The following is a 24,221-nucleotide window of genomic DNA, read 5'->3' on the forward strand; positions in this document are numbered from 1 at the left end:
ACCATGAGCTTTTTCGCACATTATTATCGTATTTGATTCTCTTTTCGTCTCCTGTTACCATTCGCTTCAGAAATGGTTTCCGAAAAGGAAGAAGTCGCGCGGTCCATATCAAGTGAATACGGTGAGTGGTTAATGGTTAAAATGTGATTTTTGGTCAAATAATCGGTTACAAGCGTCGATCGTAATTTCTGGTCGTCAGTCAATTTGTGCACACAACTTTCGTAAGCTCATATGTTCGGTCAAAATGAGATAAATCGATGTTTTGAAGTTGTTCAATTCCATTTCTATGAATTTCAATGATAATTTCGGCTGATTTTTGATGAATTCATGCACAGTTTCGTCATTTATGTCCTCACGACCACTTTGAAAACTTTGAAACCACTCGTGCACTCTGCTACGGGATAGGCAATCATCGCCATAAACTTGTTTCATTAATTGAAATGTTTCGGTAAAAGTTTTACCAATTTCAAAACAAAATTGAATATTGACTCTTTGTTTGAAGCTCATTTTCGCACCGACAACACAAACATAGTGACACTTAAAATACTTCACTTCCAATCAATGAAATGTCATGAAATTCTCACAGGACAATCGATAAAAATAGCAGATTCTAACGCACCAGTCGACATATAGATGGCGCCATCAGGGGCGCTATATTCAAAAAGTCCTGTTAACTTTGGAAAACACCTTGTAGTATACAGATGCTTCAAATTAACGTAATTGCTCTGCTTGGCGAGTACTAATACCATTCACAAATAAAAAAGTTTCCATACAAAAACTTAATTTTGATCGGCAACTATATGCTACATTGGGCTGATCCGAATAATGAATTGATTAATCAATAACACAAGCCAAATTTCCTGAAAATATTTCGTCAAATAAAAAAAGGATTTCTTATAAGAACTTGATTGTGATCGGTTACCAGGTTGTTCAATAAGTTTTGTCGTTTGATAAAAGAGGGCGTTGCTACTACATACGTATATATGTGAAGTTTCATTTCAATCTGTCAATTCATTCTTTGTTTACAAGCCATTTAGTGTCGCCGTGTCACAGTATTTTTTTACAATGGAAAAAATTGGATATCGTGCCGAGATAAAATTCTTATTTTTGGAAGGTGCAGCACCAAAAGAAATTCACGAACGAATATTAAAGGTGTTTAAACATAGTTCTCCTACAATTAGAACAGTAGAAAGATGGGTTGCTCAATATAAACATGATCGTAAAAGGTTTGAAGACTATCCACGTAAAGGACATCCAAAAAGCGCATCAACACCAGAAATCATAGCCACGCAAACTGGTAAAACAATTAATTCTGAATATTATTGCAACCTTTTGGACCAGTTGAAGCAAAAAATTCGTGAAAAAAGACCCGGTTTGCTGAAGAAAAAAAATCAGCGACGTCCATTTGTTTCCAGAACTCAAAAAATTTATGCGTGGCTAGCGTTTTTCATCAAATGAAGGGGTCATAATGGCTGCTGAAGCCTATTTTGCAGACCTTCCGGATTCTCACTCCAGGGATGGGATCCACAGATTGTAGCAAGTGTATTAATGTTCAGGGAGACTATACTCAATAATAAAGTGTATTTTGAATCATAAAATTGTATTTTTCTTATCAAACGACAAAACTTATTGAACAACTTGGTAATTTATAACTTGTGATCTAAGTCTATGCGGACAGTCCCGCTTCGATTCAGGCCTTGAAGTATAACATCACGCGTGTCATTCGAAATGCTCGAAGGAGTCATCGAAAATTGAACTCAACGGATGGACCATCTGAGAAGTAGCCGTGGTAAACATTTGAAAGAGATAATTTTACTTTAAATACTTTAATACTTTAAATCTTTCAAATTTATTTAATTCGCATAAATTTACAAGAAAACATTTTTAAGCCTAATAATTTCATGGGATATGAGTCATTTTTGGTATCTAATCTGTGAAATAATGATATTAAACCTTAAACGTATAAGACAAAAGTGGCTGATATTGCTGCGAAAAATGCTAAAAACGTAGACGCATATAATATGGCACACGTTGTCTGCATCCAGGAAATCAATGGACCTATGGACAGCGAGATTACCAGTTGCGCTATAAATACCATACTACTTATGATGGCCACGTCGGTGCCCAAACCACGCGCCTGTTTTAGCGGAACCGACTCACCATTATGCATGCGGAACTACAAAAGGGCAAAGAAAATACAAATAGACTAAAATTTAGTTATGAGCAGCAGTGGTAAAGTACTTACACAATCTTTGGCATGATAATTGGCTACCAAAATGTATGGAATTGTGAAAATAGTGCCGTATAATATGCCGGCCGAAGTGCTGAATACGATTACACCCCACTTGGATGGCCAAATGGCCAATATCAGCATACCGACGCCATAATACACAATACCAGTAATATAGACAACCTTAGTGCTGAAATAACAAAGAAGCGGAATATTGTGACACTGTTTACAGCAGTTATTATAATCATATGTGACTTACCCTAACAGTTTCCTCAGCTTTGATACTGCTATTGAGTAAATGGAGCAGGATAGAGCATACACAGACATGCCCCAGCAGCCAAAACGAACGCCAGCTTCATATAACTGAGCTGCTTCTGTGCCCGGCAAAGCCTAAATATGAAGGAAACTCTTGAAATATGTACGACAGATCAATTGAGACAGGAACTCACCGTTGGATCACCATTGAATACAGCTTCGCCCACAAAGTCCGTGAAATACAAACAATATGTCACATGACCCATCCAGCAAAGCAGATTCGTTAAAGCGAGTATGCGCATTGAAGTCGGCATAATAAAAATACTCTTCAGGTACTTCGCCAAAGTTATGGGCGTATCCACACATTCATCTAATTCAATAGCCATAGTGCTATTGTTATTTGATTGAGATGGCTCGTTTGATTTACCTGTAATTTCCTTAGATGGTGAAATACCGTTCTGATAGCTACCCATTGGAGTCATTGTATTGTAATTCTTTTGGGCTGTAGCATTTTGTAACTCCAGCACATCAGTCTAAATCGGAAGAGCTCATAATTAATGCAAAAGCCTAAACAGCAACTGCTTGAATACTAGGTACGTCAAACTCATACCTCTTTAATGTAGTATATGGCATTGTTCTTTTTACTGATTTCTTTCTTGATAGCTGACGCTGAAAGAGGTCTCAACATTTCGTCACGCTCAATCAGGTTTAGCGGAATTTCGCGGAACGTTGTAATGGTGACAAAGTAGCAAATTATGAATATAACGGTAACCATTCCGAAAACTGTAGGAATATTACCGCCAAGTGCTGCACCTACAACCATTAATACGAGCATATATGTATTTCATACTAACATACAAGTCGTACAAGAAAATTTAATTGTACAAACCAAATTTTGTTTTCTCCCAATTGATACCTCCAATAGCGTAGCCAATTGTACCACCGAATCCTGCCAGTAGTGAAAAGGTGGTGAGCCCACGAGCTTGATCCTCGGGTATACACACGTCCAGCATGTACGTACGAGCCGGTGTTTGACACGTGTCAGCATCCAAATCTAACATCACCATACCCAAAATTGTCAATATTGCGGCAAATTTGAAATTGGAAGGTAATGGGCCCTCTGCACTGTCCACTTCACTTGATACCAAGGCAGCCTCTAATCCCTCATTCACAACACTCAAATTGCTGGTTGTTGTTACATTATAGCCGATATCACCCAATAATATCCCAAGATCCTTTCCCCATGGTACCAATATCAAGCCAAGTAATATACCCACCGACAGGAAAGTAATAATCGGTCGACGTCTTCCCCAATTAAGTGTACAACGATCACTTAGCGAACCTAATAGCGGTGAGATAAAGAAACCGATTATCGGCGAAACACCCCAAGCCATAGTCATGAGTTTGTGGTCAATGCCAATCTGTAACAATATCGGCGAAACAAAAGACGTTTCTGCGGCATAGGCGAACTCAATGGCCATCGCAATGACAGAGAGTCGGAACATTTCGAAACGTGTCTTGCGACGAAAGACATGGGAGTAGTCGTATTTCTGATTACGTGCATGATTCTCTCGTGTTTTCAGCATATACTTTATCATAGGATTCTTCGTGGACGACATACTGTGCTCGTTAGAGCCGGCAGCAACACCAACCATTTTTGGAGTTTATTTGTCCTATCTTTGGGTTTAAAATCCGACCTGGAAATAAAAATTTACAAAGGTTTTTATTATAACTATAAAAGCAAAGAATTATTAAATCTAGTCATTGATTAGCTTACATATAAGTCTTTATTCAAATTGATTTTAATGAGTCAATATGTTTCATTATCTCTATTATTTGATAGCCGGCTGTTTAGTTCATAAAATTAGCTTGGCTCCCTTGTGTCTTAATTATCACCACGAACAAGAGACCCTTTTGGGAGGAATGAATTCCAGTCGAAGCGGGCAATTTAACAGTATGGGCATACATAAGTACATATGCGGAAAATGATTCAGTGCGCAACGCTTACGCAAAAGTAAGCGAATGCGCGAGTATCATATTCTAAGCGTACTATTTGAATCCAAAAGCACCAGAAATTGGTATATACATATGTATGTATTTATGAATATACATTGCTTACATTACTGCAGTATATATAATTATAAGAGGACTGTCCGTATGTAAGAAAAGGTTTTAAAAGAGATTTACAAAGCCTACAACTCTGACTGATTGGATTGAAGAGGGTTGTCATATGTCGCAAATGCTAAAGTTTACAATTCTATACTTTATGGTATTACTAATTGAAGCAGTGATGTTAAAAAATTCTTTTGAAAAAAGGTACACCGTAATTTATAGATATTTAGTTCACTTTACACTAGTTTACAGTCATTTTGCAACAGTCATATGTTAGAGGCTGTTTCTTGCTCAATTTTCGTCGCTAAACCGGAACTGATAGTAAAAATTTCCAAACACGTAGGATTTTTTGTGTTGTGCACAACTGGTCCCAAACCACCATTTACTAAAATGACTAAAACAGCTACTTATATGTGATGAAAAAATTTTGTACTCAAATTCGTAATCAGGGCACCTTAAATACCCCAGAGATCTCTTAGCACATCAGTCGGAAATTTCTCCTTGAGATTTGTTGAGTACTGTTACACTTTTGAAGTAAAAGCTGTATGAGATAACAGAACACCGAAAAATTAAATCAATTGTATGATCTAAAGAAACACCAAGCGCAAGGACACATAACAAAAAAGTACTTCAGAACTTAAAAATTTTCAAAATAAATTTTTTAAATACATATATCACTTTAGAATACACTTACTATAAAAGAAATTTCACTGCCATCACTATCTTACTTAACCAGAAAACTATTACTGGATCCTGAGCATTTACCATTTTTTGAGTAGTGAAAGTTTTGCATTTGGTGTGCGTATGAGATGTGGCTCTTTTCCAGTGAGTGTGCGATGTCTACATATAAACCCACGTGCGTATAAGCATTCCAATTTAACACGGCGGATGATTGGGTTAGCTGGATAAAGTCATTAGAAAACGCGATTCGAGAAATAAGTCTTAAAATTATTCTCCACCAGACCCACCTAACCTAATATTTTGAAGCCTGTCATTTAAATAAGAACTCAATTTTATAATTACCACTTGCAAATGTTTATACATATATGTAGTTGTTTATTAATTCGAAAAATTTGGTAAATTTTATTTTTGTTATCAAAAAAGCATACCGATTTGTTTCAAGCTTATTCCCAGACTCTTTTGTAAGCTCAATAAATTTCAACACTTTTACAGGGTGGCGCACGAATCGTGCTAAAAAGACAAACCGTAATAACATTGCTAGTTATTTTGAGATTATAATTAAATTTTTTGTTTATGAATTCTTGGGATACAGAGTCCGTTGTGTTTTTACGTGAATTCCTGCCTACGAAGGCCTAACTCTACGGCGCTTTCTATTGTTAGAAGCACGTAGATCAATACAATGCGTTGATCAGCACCCCAAAGCATAAATGCATTCAGCACTCATACTTTGGAGAACCAAAGCATGAGCGCATTCTGCACTTATACCTTGGTTCCAATTGGTTCGGGTGAGACGCCCTAGCCGCCTTGGTCGGGTTCGAGGCCAACCCCTGGCCGCAATGCGACTCCACATTGGACAAATGCCCTGCCTGCATTTGGGTTTAAACCACAGCCACCACGAATCTCCACAATGGGCCAAACCCAATGAATGTATGAATATGAAGTCTATAATATCATTTCAAGCTGAGTATTATTGCACTTGTTCTGATTTAGACCATGATGACATTCAAACCAAGACCTGTAAATATCATACACAGTGCATGTGAATATTAGTCCGATATAGTAAAGAAGGTTTGGATAGTGCAGCTTCACCATGCTTTGTAGAGCGTCAATTCGGTCCAAAAGAAATTCAGATGGGTTTTTGGCCGCCCTCGAGTAGATGGACCATTATGAGATTGATAATGTTTGCGGAATCTGGAGATATCGCAAGAAGGCCGTAACATCGAGATCCGTATGTTCGTTTTCAAAAAACATTCGCGACTGTTGCACCGTCAATTCTGGCAAATCCAAGAGTACAACTTGCAGTTAGCAGACGGTCATTACAAGGGACAATTCATGATGACTTATCGTTTTCGTACAAAATTCAAATAACAAACCGGTTAAACCCTCTAGATTTGTCTATTCGCCTCAAATTTTGCCAAATAAATATTGAAAATTATGTCTGATGAGGCCCATACAAATGTAAACAAGCAAAATTGCCGTATATGGAGGGAATCAAATCCAGAAATAATCCACGAGACGGAACTTCACTTACAACTGTGTCGCACGCAGTTTCATCAAGGTGTATTGTCGGGCCATACTTCTTTGAAGAAAACGATGTTACTGTATCAATTTACAGATGTTGAATAAGTTTTTTTAACCAGTTCTATATAGAGGTAAAACCATGATATGGCATAAACTCGAAAAACAATAAAATTTCATAGATACGTGTTAAGAAAAAACCATAAAAAATATTATATATGTTTGTATATTCCCCAAACAGAATATATTTTTATGTTTTTCATATATAAAAGGGAAAAGAGTATATAAATGATCAGCATGTCGAACTAAGTCCATTTAGCCATGTCCATCTATACAATGCACGAAATAGTCTCCCACTTTTTGAAATATCGAAAAATTTTCACACGACCCCCAAAAAACTGCTTATTTACCGAGGCCGCCGATATTGGACCACTATATTTATTTCATAAAATATCGTCACGTAATTGGGCATAAATGATTGCCGAGACAATCCTACAACTTCTGAATATATTGTTCGAATCGGACCACTATCTATATAATATAACTTCTTCAAGAAATTTAACATGGATTATAGCTAAAATATTGGAAAAAAATTCCTTAGGTGGCTCAGCAAATCAAACCAAAATTAAATATTGGGTAGTCGAAAAAGTCCCTTCGTATTTCGTCAATAGATGTCATTGCAGTCGTATATCTCTACTGCTAACCAATCACATTGTATTATACCATATAGTGTTAGAAAGGTTATTTGACCAAAACAAATTAAATTCGGGGAAGTTGAAAAAAAGTTACAGCTGTTCAAAAATTATTGAAAATAATGAAGAAATTCGCTATATTTTGAAATTTTTGTATAAAAAGGGGACCACCAATGAAACCAATTAAATTTGTGAAGTTTACGGAGACGTGTTAACAATGGTTTGCTCGTTTCCGTTTCGGAAATTTCGATGTGAAAGATGCACCTCCCTCTGTTCGACCTATCTTTGAGAAAGTCGATGAAATTATGGAAAGACATAAACAGCCATAGCATCACTAAGGAACTTAAAATTCATCATCAAACGGTTTTGAACCATTTAAAAAAGGCTGGCTACAAAAAGAAGCTCGATGTTTGGGTATCACATAAATTGTCTGTGAAAAATTTAATAGAAAAAAAAAACGAATTAACATCTTCGATTCTTTGCTAAAACGAAATGAACGATTGATTCTACATTTTACTGTCAACAACTGATGAGATTGAAGAGAGCAATCGAAAAACGGCCAGAACTGATCAACAGAAAAGGCTTTGTCTTCCATCAGAACAATGCTAGACCACACACATCTTTGCTGACTCGGCAAAAACTAGGAGCGCTTGGCTTGGGTTTTAATGCATCCACCATATAGCCCTGTTTCGGTTAATGCAAAACTCTCTTAATGGAGTAAAGTTAGCTGCACGAGAAGCCAGTGAAAATTGGCAAAAAGTGGTCGACCAAAATGATACATAGAAAGAAATAGCAAATGGATTACCCTTGGATAGGTTTTCATGGCAAAAAAATTATTTTTAATTCTTAAATTCGGATTGAGTAATTTAATTCGGACCTTTTGTACATTATTGAGCTTACCTTTGACAATAAGGGGATGTTTTTTTGTCAGTTTTTTAGACGCGTTTTTCTCAAAACTACGTTTTCAAAGTCCGTGTTCACTGTCATTTCAAAACTACTTCAGCGATTAATTTCAAACTTTGTACATATTTTTGACACATAAAATACATCCCCCCATAGTTTAGCATTTTTTTGTTTTTACATTAAGGGTGTTGTCCACCCATAATAGTTTTCACTTTAAATGGGCGACAAAAATTTTTAAATGAAACATGTAAGGAAGGGCTAAGTTCGGGTGTCACCGAACATTTTATACTCTCGCATGATAAAGTGATAATCGAGATTTCATTATCCGTCATTTACATATTTTTCAAATACCGTATTTGTGTAAAGTTTTATTCCGCTATCATCATTGGTTCCTAATGTATGTATATATTATACAAAGAAGGCATCAGATGGAATTCAAAATAGCGTTATATTGGAAGAAGGCGTGGTTGTAAGCCGATTTCACCCATATTTCGTACATGTCATCAGGGTGTTAAGAAAATATTATATACCGAATTTCGTTGAAATCGGTTGAGTAGTTCCTGAGATATGGTTTTTGGTCCATAAGTGGGCGTCGCCACACCCATTTTCAATTTTTAAAAAAGGCCTGGATGCAACTTCCTTCTGCCATTTCTTCCGTAAAATTTAGTGTTTCTGACGTTTTTTGTTAGTCGGTTAACGCACTTTTAGTGATTTTCAACATAACCTATGTATGGGAGGTGGGTGTGGTTATTATCCGATTTCTTCCATTTTTGAACTGTATATGGAAATGCCGGAAGGAAACGACTTTATAGAGTTTGGTTGACATAGCTATAGTAGTTTCCGAGATATGTAGGGGGCGGGGACACGCCCACTTTTCCAAAAAAATTACGACCAAATATGCCCCTCCCTAATGCGATCCTTTGTGCCAAAGTTCATTTTAATATCTTTATTTATGGCTTAGTTATGACACTTTATAGGTTTTCGGTTTCCGCCTTTTTGTGGGCGTGGCAGTGGGCCGATTTTACCCATCTTCGAACTTAACCTTCTTATGGAGCCAAGAAATACGTGTACCAAGTTTCATCATGATATCTCAATTTTTACTCAAGTTACAGCTTGCACGGACGAACAGACGGACGGAAGGACAGACAGACATCCGGATTTCAACTCTACTCGTCACCCTGATCACTTTGGTATATATAACCCTATATCTGACTCTTTTAGTTTTAGGACTTACAAACAACCGTTATGTGAACAAAACTATAATACTCTCCTTAGCAACTTTGTTGCGAGAGTATAAAAATTATATCAGAGAACAATGGGGGAAAGATTTGGTTATAATTTGACTAATTTTTCTTGCCGAGTTATGGTGAACACCGCAAAGTGTTTTTTTCTCAAGACGTTCTGGGAGAAGCTCTATTATCAGCTTATGCTTCAATATTTTTACATGAAAAAATTATCCTAGATTGTCAAAAGTATGCATCAATAATGCACAAACGGTCCGAATAAAATTACTTAATCCATATTTAAGAAATAATTTCGCAAAAAAAAACCTTTTTTCACCTTAAAACGTTTACCATAAAAGATGTTTCTTTGGCGTACATACACAAAAATTGACAGTCATTTTACTGTTCATTTTTTCAGTGGTGACAGAAAGAGTAAAAACAGTGACGTTCAGTTGTCAAACATACTGCTCGTCACGACTGACCTAAAAATGTGAGGGCATTTGTGAACCCACAAGCAGTTTCTTGCAGTCATATTACATTAGTTCACACATCGGTTTGATCTCTATCACGATATGTGGCACAGTAAAAGTTATTCACAATTGGTTTGCTCACTTCTAGTGCCATAGCAAATAAATCAGCCACATTCAGCATATTTGTATACATGTATGCATCATGTATGTATGCTCTAGTTGTTGATTCCCATTGAAATGTGTTGCTATTTGTTTCAAGTTCGATGACATGCTAACCAAGAGAACTTGATCAGTTATTCATTAGAACTGTTGATTGATTACAATATATACTCTTATATTGCATATACACTTTAATACATACATATACATATAAATATACAGAATGAGTAAATTTTCATGTGATTTATTTAATCAGTAATCTGTTTTTCAAATAGACATCTGATAAAACATAATTCGTAGATTGTATTTAAGTCGACAACTGGAGTATTGCAGAGAAAGTATTCTTAATCTAAATATATTCTCCAACTCTATATGTAAGTTGTATATAGATATATATATACATATGTATATATATATATATATATATATATGTATATTAAGAATATTAAAAATATTTGACACAAATCCTTCCTCATATACAATACTTACGTATGTAGAGTACATTTAATTCTGTAAGTAGTCTCTAGTCACTATTTGAGACATTTGAGGTAAAGTCTCAGTTTGTGACATTCACAACACACAAACACAAGTGCTGAACACATATGTAACTATGGTAACATAAGCATTTTCGAATATCCTATTGTCTTTTCTCCGTATATATTGGTAATTATTTGTGAGGTACCTCAATGAAACTCAAAGAAATTTTTTTTAGTATGTGGCATGATAGTAGGATAAATAAAATCGGGTCGATACTACCCCAACAACCATATACTGCATATGTATAGTGATTTTCGTTTTTCTAAGAAACCTTATGTGTCTGTCAGTGTATGAGTTATACAGTGAACCAATAAAGCTTACATACACCTAGTTCTATTAAATTACGACACGTTTATTTGTTATAAGATAAGTTTTGGGTCGTTATCCTGTTGTAAATAAAAGTGGCTGCTATTAACAGCCGATTTAGGCACACTTAAAATTTAAATTTTTTCTTAAAATTGATTGACGTCAACGCATACTCACCAAATTTTTTTCATATGAATTAGGCGCATTTTCAGCTTTAGCATTCATTTTTTTATTTCTGTAAGCAAAAATGTTTTTGATATGCTATATTTAATGTTAAATATACATATTTTGAAATGGATGAAAAAAAATAAAAATTTATTCATTTTATAACAAATAAGCGTTTCGTTATTTAATAGAACTAGGTGTATGTAAACTTTATTGGTTCGCTGTATATAGTATATGCATTTATAAAATTGCTTGTATTTCGGTCCTCTGGTCGACGTTAAGGTATTTCCATGGCTTAGATTCTTGTAAGTTGCAAGAGTATAAAATGTTCGGTTGCACCCGAAATTAGCCCTTCCTTATTTGTTTTACTTTTTATGTGGAATTATGCTTTTTGACTGTGATATAGAAAATTTAATATTTGTTATCTACATACATTCATATTTATTTTCATTCAAGTTTATATTATTCTTTAATAACGAAATGTAACAGCTGATTAGGCCAGTTCGTTTTAGATTGAGAGTTTTTTTTATTATTACGTACTGAATTGCAAAATCGTTTCAAGTCTCAAAAATTTTCTCTAATTTAAAATCTCAAATTTGGAGACTTGTGACTGTATCACAGTACAGAATTCCAGTATTTGTGTAGGTAGGACTTGATATACATATGTATATATAGTAATATTTGATTAAAACAAGAAAAAACGTTAACTTCGGTTGCACCAAAGCTAAATACCCTTCACAGGTGCATTTCTATTAGCAACTACGTGTTCAATTTGTATGGAAGCTATATGCTATAGTTAACCGATCTGATCAATTTCTTCGGAGATTACATTGTTGCTTTAGAAAATAACATGTATACCAAATTTCGTGAAGATATCTTGTCAAATGTGAAAGTTTTCCATACAAGCATTTGATTCCGATCGTTCAGTTTGTATGGCAGCTATATGTTATAGTGGTCCGATATCGGCCGTTTCGACAAATGAGCAGCTTCTTGAAGAGAAAATGACGTTTGCAAAATTTCAAAACGATATCTTAAAAACTTAGGGACTAGTTCGTATATATACAGACAGACAGACGGACAGACGGACATGGCTAAATCGACTCAGCTCGACATACTGATCATTTATATAAGTATATACTTTATAGGGTCTCCGACGATTCCTTATGGGTGTTACAAACTTCGTGACATATTCGTTAATATACCCTGCTCAGGGTATAATTAGCCATTACTTATGTCAATTCACGTTATAAATGTTATTTGGTCCATGCAAAACAATCATTCGTCGAGGGTTTGCTGAATACAATACCGCTTATATGAGCACTAAAGGCTATGAATCCAGTGGATGTCAAAAATCGCTGTAAAAGGCTCTTACAAATGAAAACGTCAAGAAATTCAAGTGACTTAAGATAATCACAAAATGAAGTTGATCGAGATCACTGGCACTCAATAGATGTCAATGGAACGTGTTGGACATGTACACAAAGGGTTTGCTGAATACAATACCGCTTATATGAGCACTAAAGGCTATGAATCCAGTGGATGTCAAAAATCGCTGTAAAAGGCTCTTACAAATGAAAACGTCAAGAAATTCAAGTGACTTAAGATAATCACAAAATGAAGTTGATCGAGATCACTGGCACTCAATAGATGTCAATGGAACGTGTTGGACATGTACACAAATGTTTGAGTTTGTGAAAGCTAAGTTAATGTACATATACTCAAACATACATATAAATATGCTTACACACGATAAACAACAGAAAAAAAAACCGGATACGTGCGTAGAAATGTAACTGATCATCGGCATTGCCGTTTTGGTCGGGTGATGGTTTGGTTGGTAGGCAATATTTTTTATCAACTGTATTTAAAATGAAAGTTAATCTTAAGATTTGTTAGCTTAACAAAACATGTAGTACTTGCTATTCATACTAACTAAAATATAGTCAAGAATGACAACCACGTTGGGATAATTCCTCATTTTTTCAACTCCAAACACCAAATGAAATTAAAAGAGGCTTAATGCAAAATTAAATACTGTAGTTTTATTTTAATGATAAAGATGATAAATAAATTGGTAGTTTTGCAGCATTTGTGGTAGACATTTTCGTACGCAAAGATTTTCTCAAGTGGCAACGCTGTGGATATCAATCGAACGAACGAACAGTCTGCAGACGATCAATCGAATCCAAGGCGTAAGTATCAACTTAGGCGATTGTGTACTCAATAAACATTCAAATGCATAGTACTCACTGTTTTGACCTCAATCTGCACCTATGCAAATTTATTCATATGTAAGTACTATTTAATCTTTGTTCATATATACATTCATTTACATGTAAAATACTGGAGTGTTTTTATGTACCTGTAGGTGTGAAGCAAACTCCGAGTCTTTATAAATCAAAATGCTTCTCAAAAACTTTATTTGTTTTGCATTTAATTAAATTCATATAAACATGGTAAATAATAGATTAAATAAATCGGCAAACAATTCGCAAAAGTCATTTACAGACATACAAACTTGTACTTCAATATAATGTAATTATTATTGTCTTATCAGTGAATTAAGCAAAGAATAAAGAGGTTTGCAAAAGCATTCATTAATATAGGAGCAACAACAAAGTGGGGAAGTTATTTATGGACATACAAATATACATACATATATACGGTGCGTTTGCACGCCTGTAGACGTGTGATGGATTTAATTGGGGTTAATAAAATAGTATACTTGTACTATTGATGACCGACCAACCGACGTTTGAAATGAAAAAGAAATATATGTATACATATGTATATTAGGGTGGGTCCAAAAAATTAGAAAATTTCATAAAAAGGGTATATACAGTTTGAATTTTAAAAAATTCATTTTTTTATGTTATTTTCTTAATGTATGTATATTTAAGAATAAATACAGAAAATTTCATATCGTTCCGGTGGATATTTTCGAAGTTAAACGCAAACTTGATAAGGCGTTTCAGAGTGCTTGGGAGTACAAGGCCAAACTTTAAACGTGTTTTTCTCAAAATTGTGGTTTTAAAGTCGGCGACCAACATTAGGTACTTTGAAAAATAGGTTCTTATACACATCAATAACAAGCAATTCAAGTAAGAGAAAAAAATCGATTTTGACCCACCCTAATATATATATAATAGTGACAAGAGCGACGCATTTATTTTCATTCACAACACTGAAAGGCGATCAAGAAGTGCCGGTATGGGCGTTGCTTGATGAATAGAGATCAGCTTGCTGTTCAAATTGAATGTCTAGCTTCCATCAGTTATAATACAACAAATCTATAAGTAGTACGCAGATTGGCTTTTATATTTCAGGATCTGGCAACTATAGCGTTGCAACCTAAAAACTCAGAATTTTATCGTTTGACATTTTGATATTGTACATACTCAGAACGTTTTGACATCCAAGCTATTTTTGTGTTCTTTACAGTGACTTAAAAAATTCATCTCGGCCAAAGAATATAATTGAGTCCCGAACAATATCGCGAGATTATTTTTCACAACTTCCGGTGTGGTCTAACTCAGCAACAGGTATAGTGAATTAAAGCAAGATCGTAGATTACTCCAAGAAGAATTTTGTGTAGGTCGTCTAAAATCAGTTGCCGTTTCGGAAACTATTGACGCTGTGCAAAAACTGATATTGCAATATTGTGATGTGATCTATCGTGAGATTGAGGTAACTAAAGCCATTAATGGGACCAGCATACATTCAATAATGCATAAATATTTCATTGTAGAAAAAATGTTTTCATGTGGGATCCCACACAATTTGTTGCGGTAGTGGTGATTCGAAACACGTCTAGAACATTGTGTCAGGTGATAAGTCGTGGATTTATGCGCATGAGAGTAATAGCCCTGACAGACGACAGCGCTAATATGCATTAGCGGACTTAATTTACATTTACTTGTGCATTTGAACCATGTTAATGCACAAGAATTTCGTGCATTTAGCTGAATTTACCAAATTTGAGTAAGCAACACTGCTCAAAAATGGCCGATTTTTGCTATTTTTTGACAGATGTCGCTTTTAGTCTGCTGCCTCTTTTGCGTTTACAGCATCAGAGGTAATCAGTTTTATATTGCTAATTAAATTATGTACAAGTATATTAACAAAAACAAATTTTAATATTTTTAAATGGCAGAAAATAAACAACGCACAGTTTGCTATCCATTTTTCCAATATTCTTAACTTTTTCGCACACTTTTTCCGCATTACAGTCAATTATTGCTTTCAATTTCACTCTTAAGGCGCATTAATTTTGCTCGTCTGTCAGGGCTATAAGCAGCAGTCAACAAGATGATTAGAAATGGGTTTCTATAATAGGTGAATATTTGTTTGTCGGCTGTCTTTCAAGAAATTAGGAAAACCAATCGTTAAAGGCAGATTACTCTTCATCGCGACAATGCGAACTCGGTTGATACAACTGCATTTTTAAGCAGGCAAAGCAGCGATTTGATAAGATGTCCACCGTTAAGTTGTGAGTAGGCACCGAATTAAATCTTTTATTCCCGTTTTTCACCTAAAGAGGCGGTTGATGCATTCAGAACGAATGTTTCCTAGATACATCAAACAAAAGCAAACAAAAGTGCACAGATCGTAAAGGAGAATATTTTAAATAACAATAAAGCGATTTTCGATGATTAATATTTGTTTTTGTTCTCTGATTCCAAAATGTAAAAGGTAACCCGTGTATTTCACTTTCTCGAAAAAAGAATCCACCAGTCTATTTGGCGTAATGATGACACTTATGCTTACATATGTATCTACGTAAAGCAAAACTATTTGACCGATTGCTCTTAAATTTAGACACAAAGGCTCATAGTCACTTAAACTATAGTACAATACATAATAAAACATATCTTTAAGGGGCTATACCAGTATAACGCATGAAAAATTAGGCGATTTTCGTGAACTTTTTTAAGAGAAAGTACGCAATTGAATATTTCAAAAATCTTTTAACGTGATATTTTTTATTTTACAAATTTGAAAAGTTTTTTAAACATAAAGATATTTCCTATACAATTTTCCATGAAATTCGCATTTTTTGGTATTTACCTCGTAAATGACAAGAGCTATAGTAAAAATTCAAATGAAAAATTTTATTTGTTGTAAAAAAATCCATGGTCAAAATCGCTATCATTAATACTTCTCGAGATATTCAGCTTTTTAAGTAACGCTGTATGCAATTTTTCTAGATTTTTTAATACATACCATCCATAAAAATTCTATAAAACCTTACTTAAAAAGCCGAATATCTCGAGAAGTATTAATGATAGCGATTCGGAAGTTCGAAAATCTTTATATAAGGTACTAGAGGACCCGTCCACGATTCACTGTGGCTGATACATAGATAATACTACTACTACCATCTATTTGATTTCTATTAGTTGGATTATAACTATTAGTTAATAAGATATGGCATTTTTATGAAGCAACTTGTGTTAGTTTTCTAGTGTTAATAAAGCATTGCTTTCTGAGGGTAAATACTGTTGAATTTGGGCTCAGGGAAATCCACCGATGAAAAGATATTTGCTAAGCTTAAAGAGGCGAAAGCTCTGTGCAAAGTGGGTGCCTTGCAAGTTCATAATCCAACAAAAACAACGAATAACTGATTCTGAGAAGTGCTTGAGTGTTCTTTTATCGTAATAAAACCGAATTTTTGCGTCGGTGTGTGACAATAGAAATATAACTCCATCATTTCCCACTGAAGTCCAATCAACTGTCATTCTAGTGGACTGCACATGATGAACCGGTTCTCAGGCGTGGAAAGACGAAAAAGTCAGCTGGAAAGGTTATAATATCAGTATTTTGGGATGCACGTGGTATAATACATACTCAACGATTGATTACTTAGCGTATTTGGTTGTAGTTATTTCCTACTATTCCAAATACTTAGCAATAGTTTTATTTTTGAGGAAGAATCTGTTTAAAATTGTACGCATATATTCAATTGATTCCTACAAACATAAATTTTGAACAAATACTTACATATGATTTAAATATAATTTTAGTATTTATGAGTTGTATTAAATTATGACATAAGGAGATAAAAGATATGCTATGTCCTTACCCTGGTTATAAGCAACTTCTCCACCAATTTTCAGCCAAATCGGTTTAGCCGTTCTTCAGTTATAAATGGTGTAACTAACACAACTTTCTTTTATATATATAAATTGAATCACCCAATTTATTACTTAAGAACAAACAACTCTGTCCACATTATGAAAACTTGTCTAGAGATGTCGCCTTTTTCTTTGGCATCGTTTTGTTTATTGCACGTTTACGCCAATTTAAGGTTTGAATATTGGATACTGCGATGGTAGCGCAATCTATCGGATCCAATATAAAATATTCCAAAATTAGCAATTAATTACCAATGAAAAATTAATTTAAAAAAACATTTTCCAGTGGACCAAATTGTGAATCTAAACCATCCTCGAATCTCCTTAAACACACACAAAAAATTTCATCAAAATCGGTCCAGCCGTTTAGGAGAAGTTCAATTACAAACACATGGTCAGAAGATTTATATATATAAAGAAGATATGGGAGCTTAGAGGTGTATTGACCCATTCAAACCATTTTTAATACATATATTATTGTAAGGAATAAATTTTCTTTGAATTTCAATTGTATATCCCATATATTGACCGATATTTTCGATCAAAAGTCAACCATAGGTACTCAACCCACATATTCGGTAACTGGAAACTGGAACAGTTTTGGTTGGATTTGGACATCTTTTGGTTATAAAGTGTAATAGCAGAAATAGCGAAAAACGCTCCTTCCTTCCTCAGTTGCCGTACGTAGCGAGCAAAATGTGTCAAAAGTTCAGCCCGTAGAAATCAGCCATCTTTGTTTGTTTTCATTTGAACAATGTTGCCATTGCTCAATACGCATATATAGTTTTGTACACATCTAAGTTTTCAATTAAAATTTTTCATAATATAAAATATCAAAACTGAAAACAAACTATTAAAAATAGTTTACATATTTATAAATAATAGCGTTCGACTCTGATTTTGAGTTAGTTTAAGAAAATTTCAAACATATTGAAGCCAATTTTTATAATTACTACAGTATAGCGAGAGTGGTAACCCTGTGTTGTGAGAGAGCAGCTGACATGTTTCTACGGCAAAAATCCAAATACCGTAGAAATCTACGGTAAAGCGGGCGGTAGAAGCGGTGTTGGCTGATAATTTACATTGCGCTCCCATAAGATAAGTAGGTCGTATTAGCTGATTCAGACCACGGTTTTGCGGAATTCGCTGTTGGCGCTCTCATACTTTAAAGGAATTATTCGTGCGAAGTTTTATCACGTTAAATTAATTGCTTCTTGATTTGTATACTGGAATGTGAAAGTATCAAATGGAATTGAATCACATTGCGACATAGCAACATGAGAAGAATACTACGTACTAAGTATAGTCGAAACTGGTTGGTCGGGTCCAGAGACATGTATGTGATTTCACCAAAAAGTGGGCGGTGCCACACCTATCGTACAATTTTCACTCCAGCTCCCATAAAGCCTTCAAACATCATCGTTATATGGAGGTTAGCGGGGTTATCTTCCGATTTCAACCACTTTCACACTGTCGGTAGGAGTTCTTATAATATTTGTGCTGGGCAAATTTGTTTGTTGTAGCTTTAGTGGCTTGAGAAATATATACATACATTAAACTTATTAGAGGGCGGCGCCACTCCCACTTTTCAGAATTTTTCGCCCTCAGGTACCTCTTGCTACTAAAATTTCACTTAAACACTTTTTGGTGCACAAAAATGTGGATGACTTGGCAAGTAGCGGCATTTATAGAGCTACCTCAGAACGCGACGATTTGGTTATAAGGAACATTTTCCAAGCTAACCCAACCATATCCTTTAGAGCACCAAACCAAGATTCTTCACAGACAAGTTCTCGTATTGAATGACGAACACAATTAAGCATGCTTGGTCCACTAAAAGTGGTAAGCTACTCTACTGATCAGGTTTAAGAATACTTCACAAGACAAGGACTTGGTAAACTAATCATATTCAGGAAATATTTGGATGCCAACTTCATGAGAACGATATACCGTCGTGGACTTCCGCCAACATCAGATACGTGATTTGAGGTAGGAATGCGGTATTGGTTTCTTCAATGACTCAAACATCGGAGTCGCTTGTATAGCAGATGGGAAGAAGAAAAAATTATAGCTTTATTAGATTGGCCCTCACAGTCGTCAGATGCGAAGCCGATCAGAAATGTTCGGGCACTTATGAAAAAGTTGCGATCAATAAACCAATTAAAACGGTAAATATGGCGAAATTTAACATAGTCATGTGCTGAAAAATTAGTCGTTAGCATGTATTCCCGTTGTAATGAAGTTATAAAAAATGGTAGTGACTGGACGCCTACTAATATATTTGAGCATTGAATAAATAAAAATAATTTTATAATTTAGACTTTTTTAAGTCGGTTGCTTTCTTGTTAAACCAACTGTACATACTTGAAGTAAAGATTGATCCGGAAAATTTGTGGAAACTATGGATAAATATAAATAAATAAACACTAATGCCGAATTCAAACGAAAATCAAATTAGTTTTGAGGTTATTTTACATTAGATGTAGCCAACCAAGAAAGCATATTAAAAACTGCATAACATTTTTGCTAACTAATTGATTAATTTGTTGATGGCCGTGAAAGTTCCTCAGCAGGCTATTGTATGATAACTCTTTCAAACATCACATTCTTGGTGTTTATTATATAATATTATAAAAAAGATTATAATTTTAATAATCCCCGGATCCCAGTCTCTTATGGCATATAAAGTATACATATGTATGTATTTAGAAAATAATTCTCGTCAAAACTTAGGTACTTTGTTTATATTTCCGCTATTTTTCCTGCATATCTAAAGGTGTTAGATCTGAGATATTGATTAATAATGACAATTTTAAAGAATCTGAACAATTATTTTACTTAAAAAACGCAGTATTATATTAGTTTAAACATATTAATATACAAAAAGACAAACTCGGCAGATTTGATAAAGTGATAACAGTAACCGGTTTTATTTGTGTATACGTATACCTGCCGTCTATGGGTAACATACATATACAATAGTACGTCTGCCTGTATGCTTCGGTGTGGTTATCAGCAATTGGCATTAGTGTAAAACAACAGGTTATCTCGTTACCTCAGCAATGCCGCTTCAGTAAGCGTGCAGTGCTGATTTTTATTCAGCATCTGTGTAGAAAATCCTTGAAAACGGTATAAAACAGCCGCATACATTTTGGCAGTTTCAATATCAACGACAAATTCGCATAAATTAGCAACATTAAAATATATTTTGTTTATCCACTTTCCGATGAGCAGACACTCGCTTACTGATATTTCATACGCTCACCTTAACTTCACCATTAGCACATCTGTCCTAAGTTTTCATAGTTTGCATATTTCAATGAATGAGCCGGCCCGGCGAAATAGTCAAGTTAGACAAATTACTTTTTTATATCCTGAACAGATATAAGCTTAGAAAAGGCAGATAATTTGGAAAATTTTCCTTATCAGATCGCTTGCAAACTTATATTATTATATCTTTGTTTAATCTATCAAACTGATTTATTTTATACACCTAATTTCTGAGTAAAATTATTTATAAATGACTAAGGCACGATTTACCACCCCAATTAAATATAGAGATAGCAACCATTTTGAGTTTTGCTTTCTTAGTGGAATAAGTCTAAATCAGGAAAACAAAAATTTCTGCAAATTGATAAAGTTGTGCACTGTATTATTTGTATTAAAATTAGTTTATTGTAATGACAATAAATAAAATTGAGCTGTATAAAAAAAAGTTTATTGTAATGACAATAAACAGAGAAGACAAATATATGCAGGAAAAGGTTAAAATATGGGCATACAAATGATCAAAATAGAAGAAGCAACATTTTCGAATGTTAGAATTGCAATTTACTCTTGTTTAGGCTAGCGATAGAGCAGATTATAGTTTGAAGTAAACCTGTAAAAGATTTAAACACACAAATTATTTATGAATGCACTTTTTTAAAGGCATATTTATGAATTTGATCCCACTTACATATGTATACATACATACTATATATGCACATATTGTATAAGCAAATTTAATTATTGGTTTTCGTTTAAAAGTGAAAACTATTTTAATGGTAATTGTAATTTTTTTGTAATTGTGGGAAATAAAAATTCCAAATTGTCAGTGTGGAATGACAATGAATTGTCGCGATGTAATCGGATCTGGCTTGTTGTGTTTATCACACATTGCGGCCTTCCTCAACGTATTCAGTTTCACTCTCAAGACTCCTACACCTTCAATTTTCATTACTCACTTTTGATCAATATCCAGTCCTACGGTACGATTAGACATGGCTACCATTATTTCAACTATCTTTGATATCAAAAAATTAAATAAATAATTTAAAATTTAAGTAAACTGTATAAAGTGATTCCCCCGGCAACATAGGAACCAAATTGAGCTGTATAAAAATAGAGGTGTATAATAATTTCCTTTTAATTTTTGTATCAATAAACCAATGCATAACCACGTATACGTCCCAACGAATAATAAATGATCTTCTGGAAGAACTTGAGCAAAGAGTTGGTGAAGCCATTGCTCTTATGGTAAAAGGACAATTTCTAACTACCGCCAACCAACTAAAACTGAAATGCTTTTATTTACCAAGAGGTATAAAACCCCAGGCGTTCCTTCTTTGGAGGCTACTGTCTTCAACTTGTTTCTAAGGTGAAATAACTAGGCGAGCGTTCGAAAAGGCTAGGATGCTTGAACGTGTCCATAAAATGGCTCTTATCGGCTTCACTGGTGCATTGCGGACTACACCAACAATATCACTTAATTCCATTTTACACTTAGCGTCCGTGGACATTGTCGGCGAAGGTCGCTCTAAGGCTGAGGGCACGAAGACACGCTGGAATTCTCTCCTCCTTAAAATTCCTGAAAAATTTGCAAAACTGCGTCGCAAAGGCTACTCTTTTTCTGCTCGCATATACTTATGTAGACAAGTAATATATGTATGCACGGATGGCTCGAAGCTGGAAGGAAGATTGGATGACGGAGTTCTTTATAAGGAGTCTTCCATCAAGGTTAGTTTTAGGCTACGGGACCACTATTATGTTTTTCAGGCTGCTTTTAAGAATACACTGTTACGAAGTAAAGCCACTTTCAAAAAGGCGAGCATCCACTCCGACAGCAGAGCAGCAATACTAGAGCCGACCTCGCTAGCTATCTGTTCAAAGTTGATCAAGGAGTATCAATTCTTAAGAGTTGCGAGAGTATAAAACGTTCGGTTACATCCGAACATAGATCTTCCTTACTTGTTTAGTTTTAATATGAGCGTTATAAAAATTACCTTATTTCAATCATCCAACAATTTTACTTAAAACTCGCAAAACTTTAACACAACAATTGGCATTTAAGCATATCGAAACTTACACTAAAATTTAATTATAGTACAAAAGTTATATATATTAATAAATATATTATGATTTTTTAACACTATCTCTTTAATAAATAAATTATTATGAATTAAAAAACCCCACTGGGTTCGATAGATATTGCCATCAGTGAAAATAGCAGCAGGTATTTGAGAAATTGAAATGTATTTAACCTGCAGTCCACTGGGCTTAAATAACATATGTAGGTATTCTAACTAGTGTGAAATTAGGTATAAACGCCAAGCGAAAACTAGTTACAAAATTCTCATGGTTCTCATTACTCATTACTCTCATAGTTGAAAGATTTTATGCAATAACAATTCTTACCATAGTTTAAGCAACTTATTATTTTTAACTACCAAAATTTTTCATAAAAACCACTCACCTTATTAAGATATTGGAGCATATACAATAGAAAATAGGAGTAGGTCGAATATCTACGCCAATATCACTGTACTTGTCCCGTTCAGCTACACTGAGACTCTAAGTTTTTCAACCAACAATTAACTTGATCGATTTACCAACACTCACGAAACTTCTTTCATTAATGATCAATGAAGTCTTTTGTGTTTTAAGTGTTAATAATTTTGTCAAGTGTTGTTCGAAATCTATGGATTTGCGTTTACATAAATTATTAAACATAAAATATATTTGTAACTTTTTTAATTTCGACTTGAGATTGCAATCCTTCTCCAGTGCGACGATCTCGAATTTTTTATGACAACTTTTAGATGCGTCGAATAGATATTCCGGGTTTCGTTTGTTTCGATAGGGTGGCGGCTGCAGTGTATACGGTGACACTTTCATAACTCTGACCATACAAGGGGCGCAAACAAAAGCACTATCACTATCAAATATTTATTTGATCCAATATTTAACTAATAAAACGAATGATATTTCACGCAATTTTTGAATTTTATAATCACAATTATACGATCTAAATTGTACCTATTTTATTATTTTTCGTGGCTGTCCTTTCGCAAATTTGCATAATTTGTCTGTTGACGTAGACAAAGCATGAATGTGACTCTTGAAATCAAATAATAAATTTTCCGCGAATGTTTTCCACTCAGCGAAAATATTTTAACTCAATACAGTAATATTTTCTGCGACCTTAGCGATTTTTTACTTGCAGAAATTTTCCTTTTAACAAAAATAGACACTTTTACGGCGTCTCGACGTCAAATGAGTTTTCACTCTGATAGAACACAAATCAGTAGATATTTATTTGTATATATTTTTAAGTATATTAGCTTGTATATTAAATGCTCCGAAAGCACTACGCAAAATTAATGTAGACACATATTTATGTATGTATGTTTGTTTGTTAAGTTGGTTTGTCTGGACCAGCTCACTTGCGTTTGGTGATCTTCTTGTTCGGTTTAGTGATCCACTAAAAGTCCGTTGTTGCTTCGATCTTTTATGTTGCGTTGACTACTGAACGGCTGCAAATACTCTGTACGACTGCCCACTCGCTCATCGTGTGG

At 34.5% G+C, this 24,221-nt stretch overlaps 1 protein-coding gene and 1 long non-coding RNA gene across 4 annotated transcripts; one reads left to right on the forward strand and one right to left on the reverse strand.

The window, feature by feature from the left end:
• Positions 1 to 1,822: 1,822 nt before the first annotated feature.
• Positions 1,823 to 24,221, reverse strand: LOC126754531 (proton-associated sugar transporter A). Of its 3 annotated transcripts, none has more exons than XM_050466609.1 (8): positions 24,090 to 24,221; positions 5,707 to 5,788; positions 3,375 to 4,182; positions 3,096 to 3,298; positions 2,680 to 3,018; positions 2,490 to 2,620; positions 2,246 to 2,420; positions 1,823 to 2,176 (listed from the first exon to the last, which is right to left on the reverse strand). In XM_050466609.1, the coding sequence occupies exons 3-8, from the start codon at positions 4,138 to 4,140 to the stop codon at positions 1,955 to 1,957; spliced, it is 1,836 nt and encodes a 611-aa protein (XP_050322566.1). In that variant the 5' UTR covers positions 4,141 to 4,182; positions 5,707 to 5,788; positions 24,090 to 24,221; the 3' UTR covers positions 1,823 to 1,954. The 3 variants fall into 3 exon arrangements, with proteins under 3 accessions (XP_050322566.1, XP_050322565.1, XP_050322564.1); XM_050466608.1 differs by lacking the exon at positions 5,707 to 5,788 and adding an exon at positions 23,120 to 23,342; XM_050466607.1 differs by having other exon boundaries at positions 23,120 to 24,221.
• LOC126754723 (uncharacterized) lies at positions 14,560 to 15,444 on the forward strand. The gene is made up of 2 exons (XR_007666405.1): positions 14,560 to 14,938; positions 15,000 to 15,444. It is a non-coding gene; the product is annotated as an uncharacterized LOC126754723 (long non-coding RNA).

The sequence above is a fragment of the Bactrocera neohumeralis genome, chromosome 4, assembly GCF_024586455.1.
Source record: "Bactrocera neohumeralis isolate Rockhampton chromosome 4, APGP_CSIRO_Bneo_wtdbg2-racon-allhic-juicebox.fasta_v2, whole genome shotgun sequence".
NCBI lineage: Eukaryota > Metazoa > Arthropoda > Insecta > Diptera > Tephritidae > Bactrocera > Bactrocera neohumeralis.

Coding starts and splice junctions, on each gene's coding strand:
- LOC126754531 (XM_050466609.1), bottom strand. CDS start 4,140: ATGGTTGGTGTTGCTGCCGGCTCTAACGAGCACAGTATGTCGTCCACG. Junction 3,299..3,374: donor TTGGGAGAAAACAAAATTTG/GTTTGTACAATT, acceptor TAATGGTTGTAG/GTGCAGCACTTGGCGGTAAT. Junction 2,621..2,679: donor TATTCAATGGTGATCCAACG/GTGAGTTCCTGT, acceptor CTTCATATTTAG/GCTTTGCCGGGCACAGAAGC.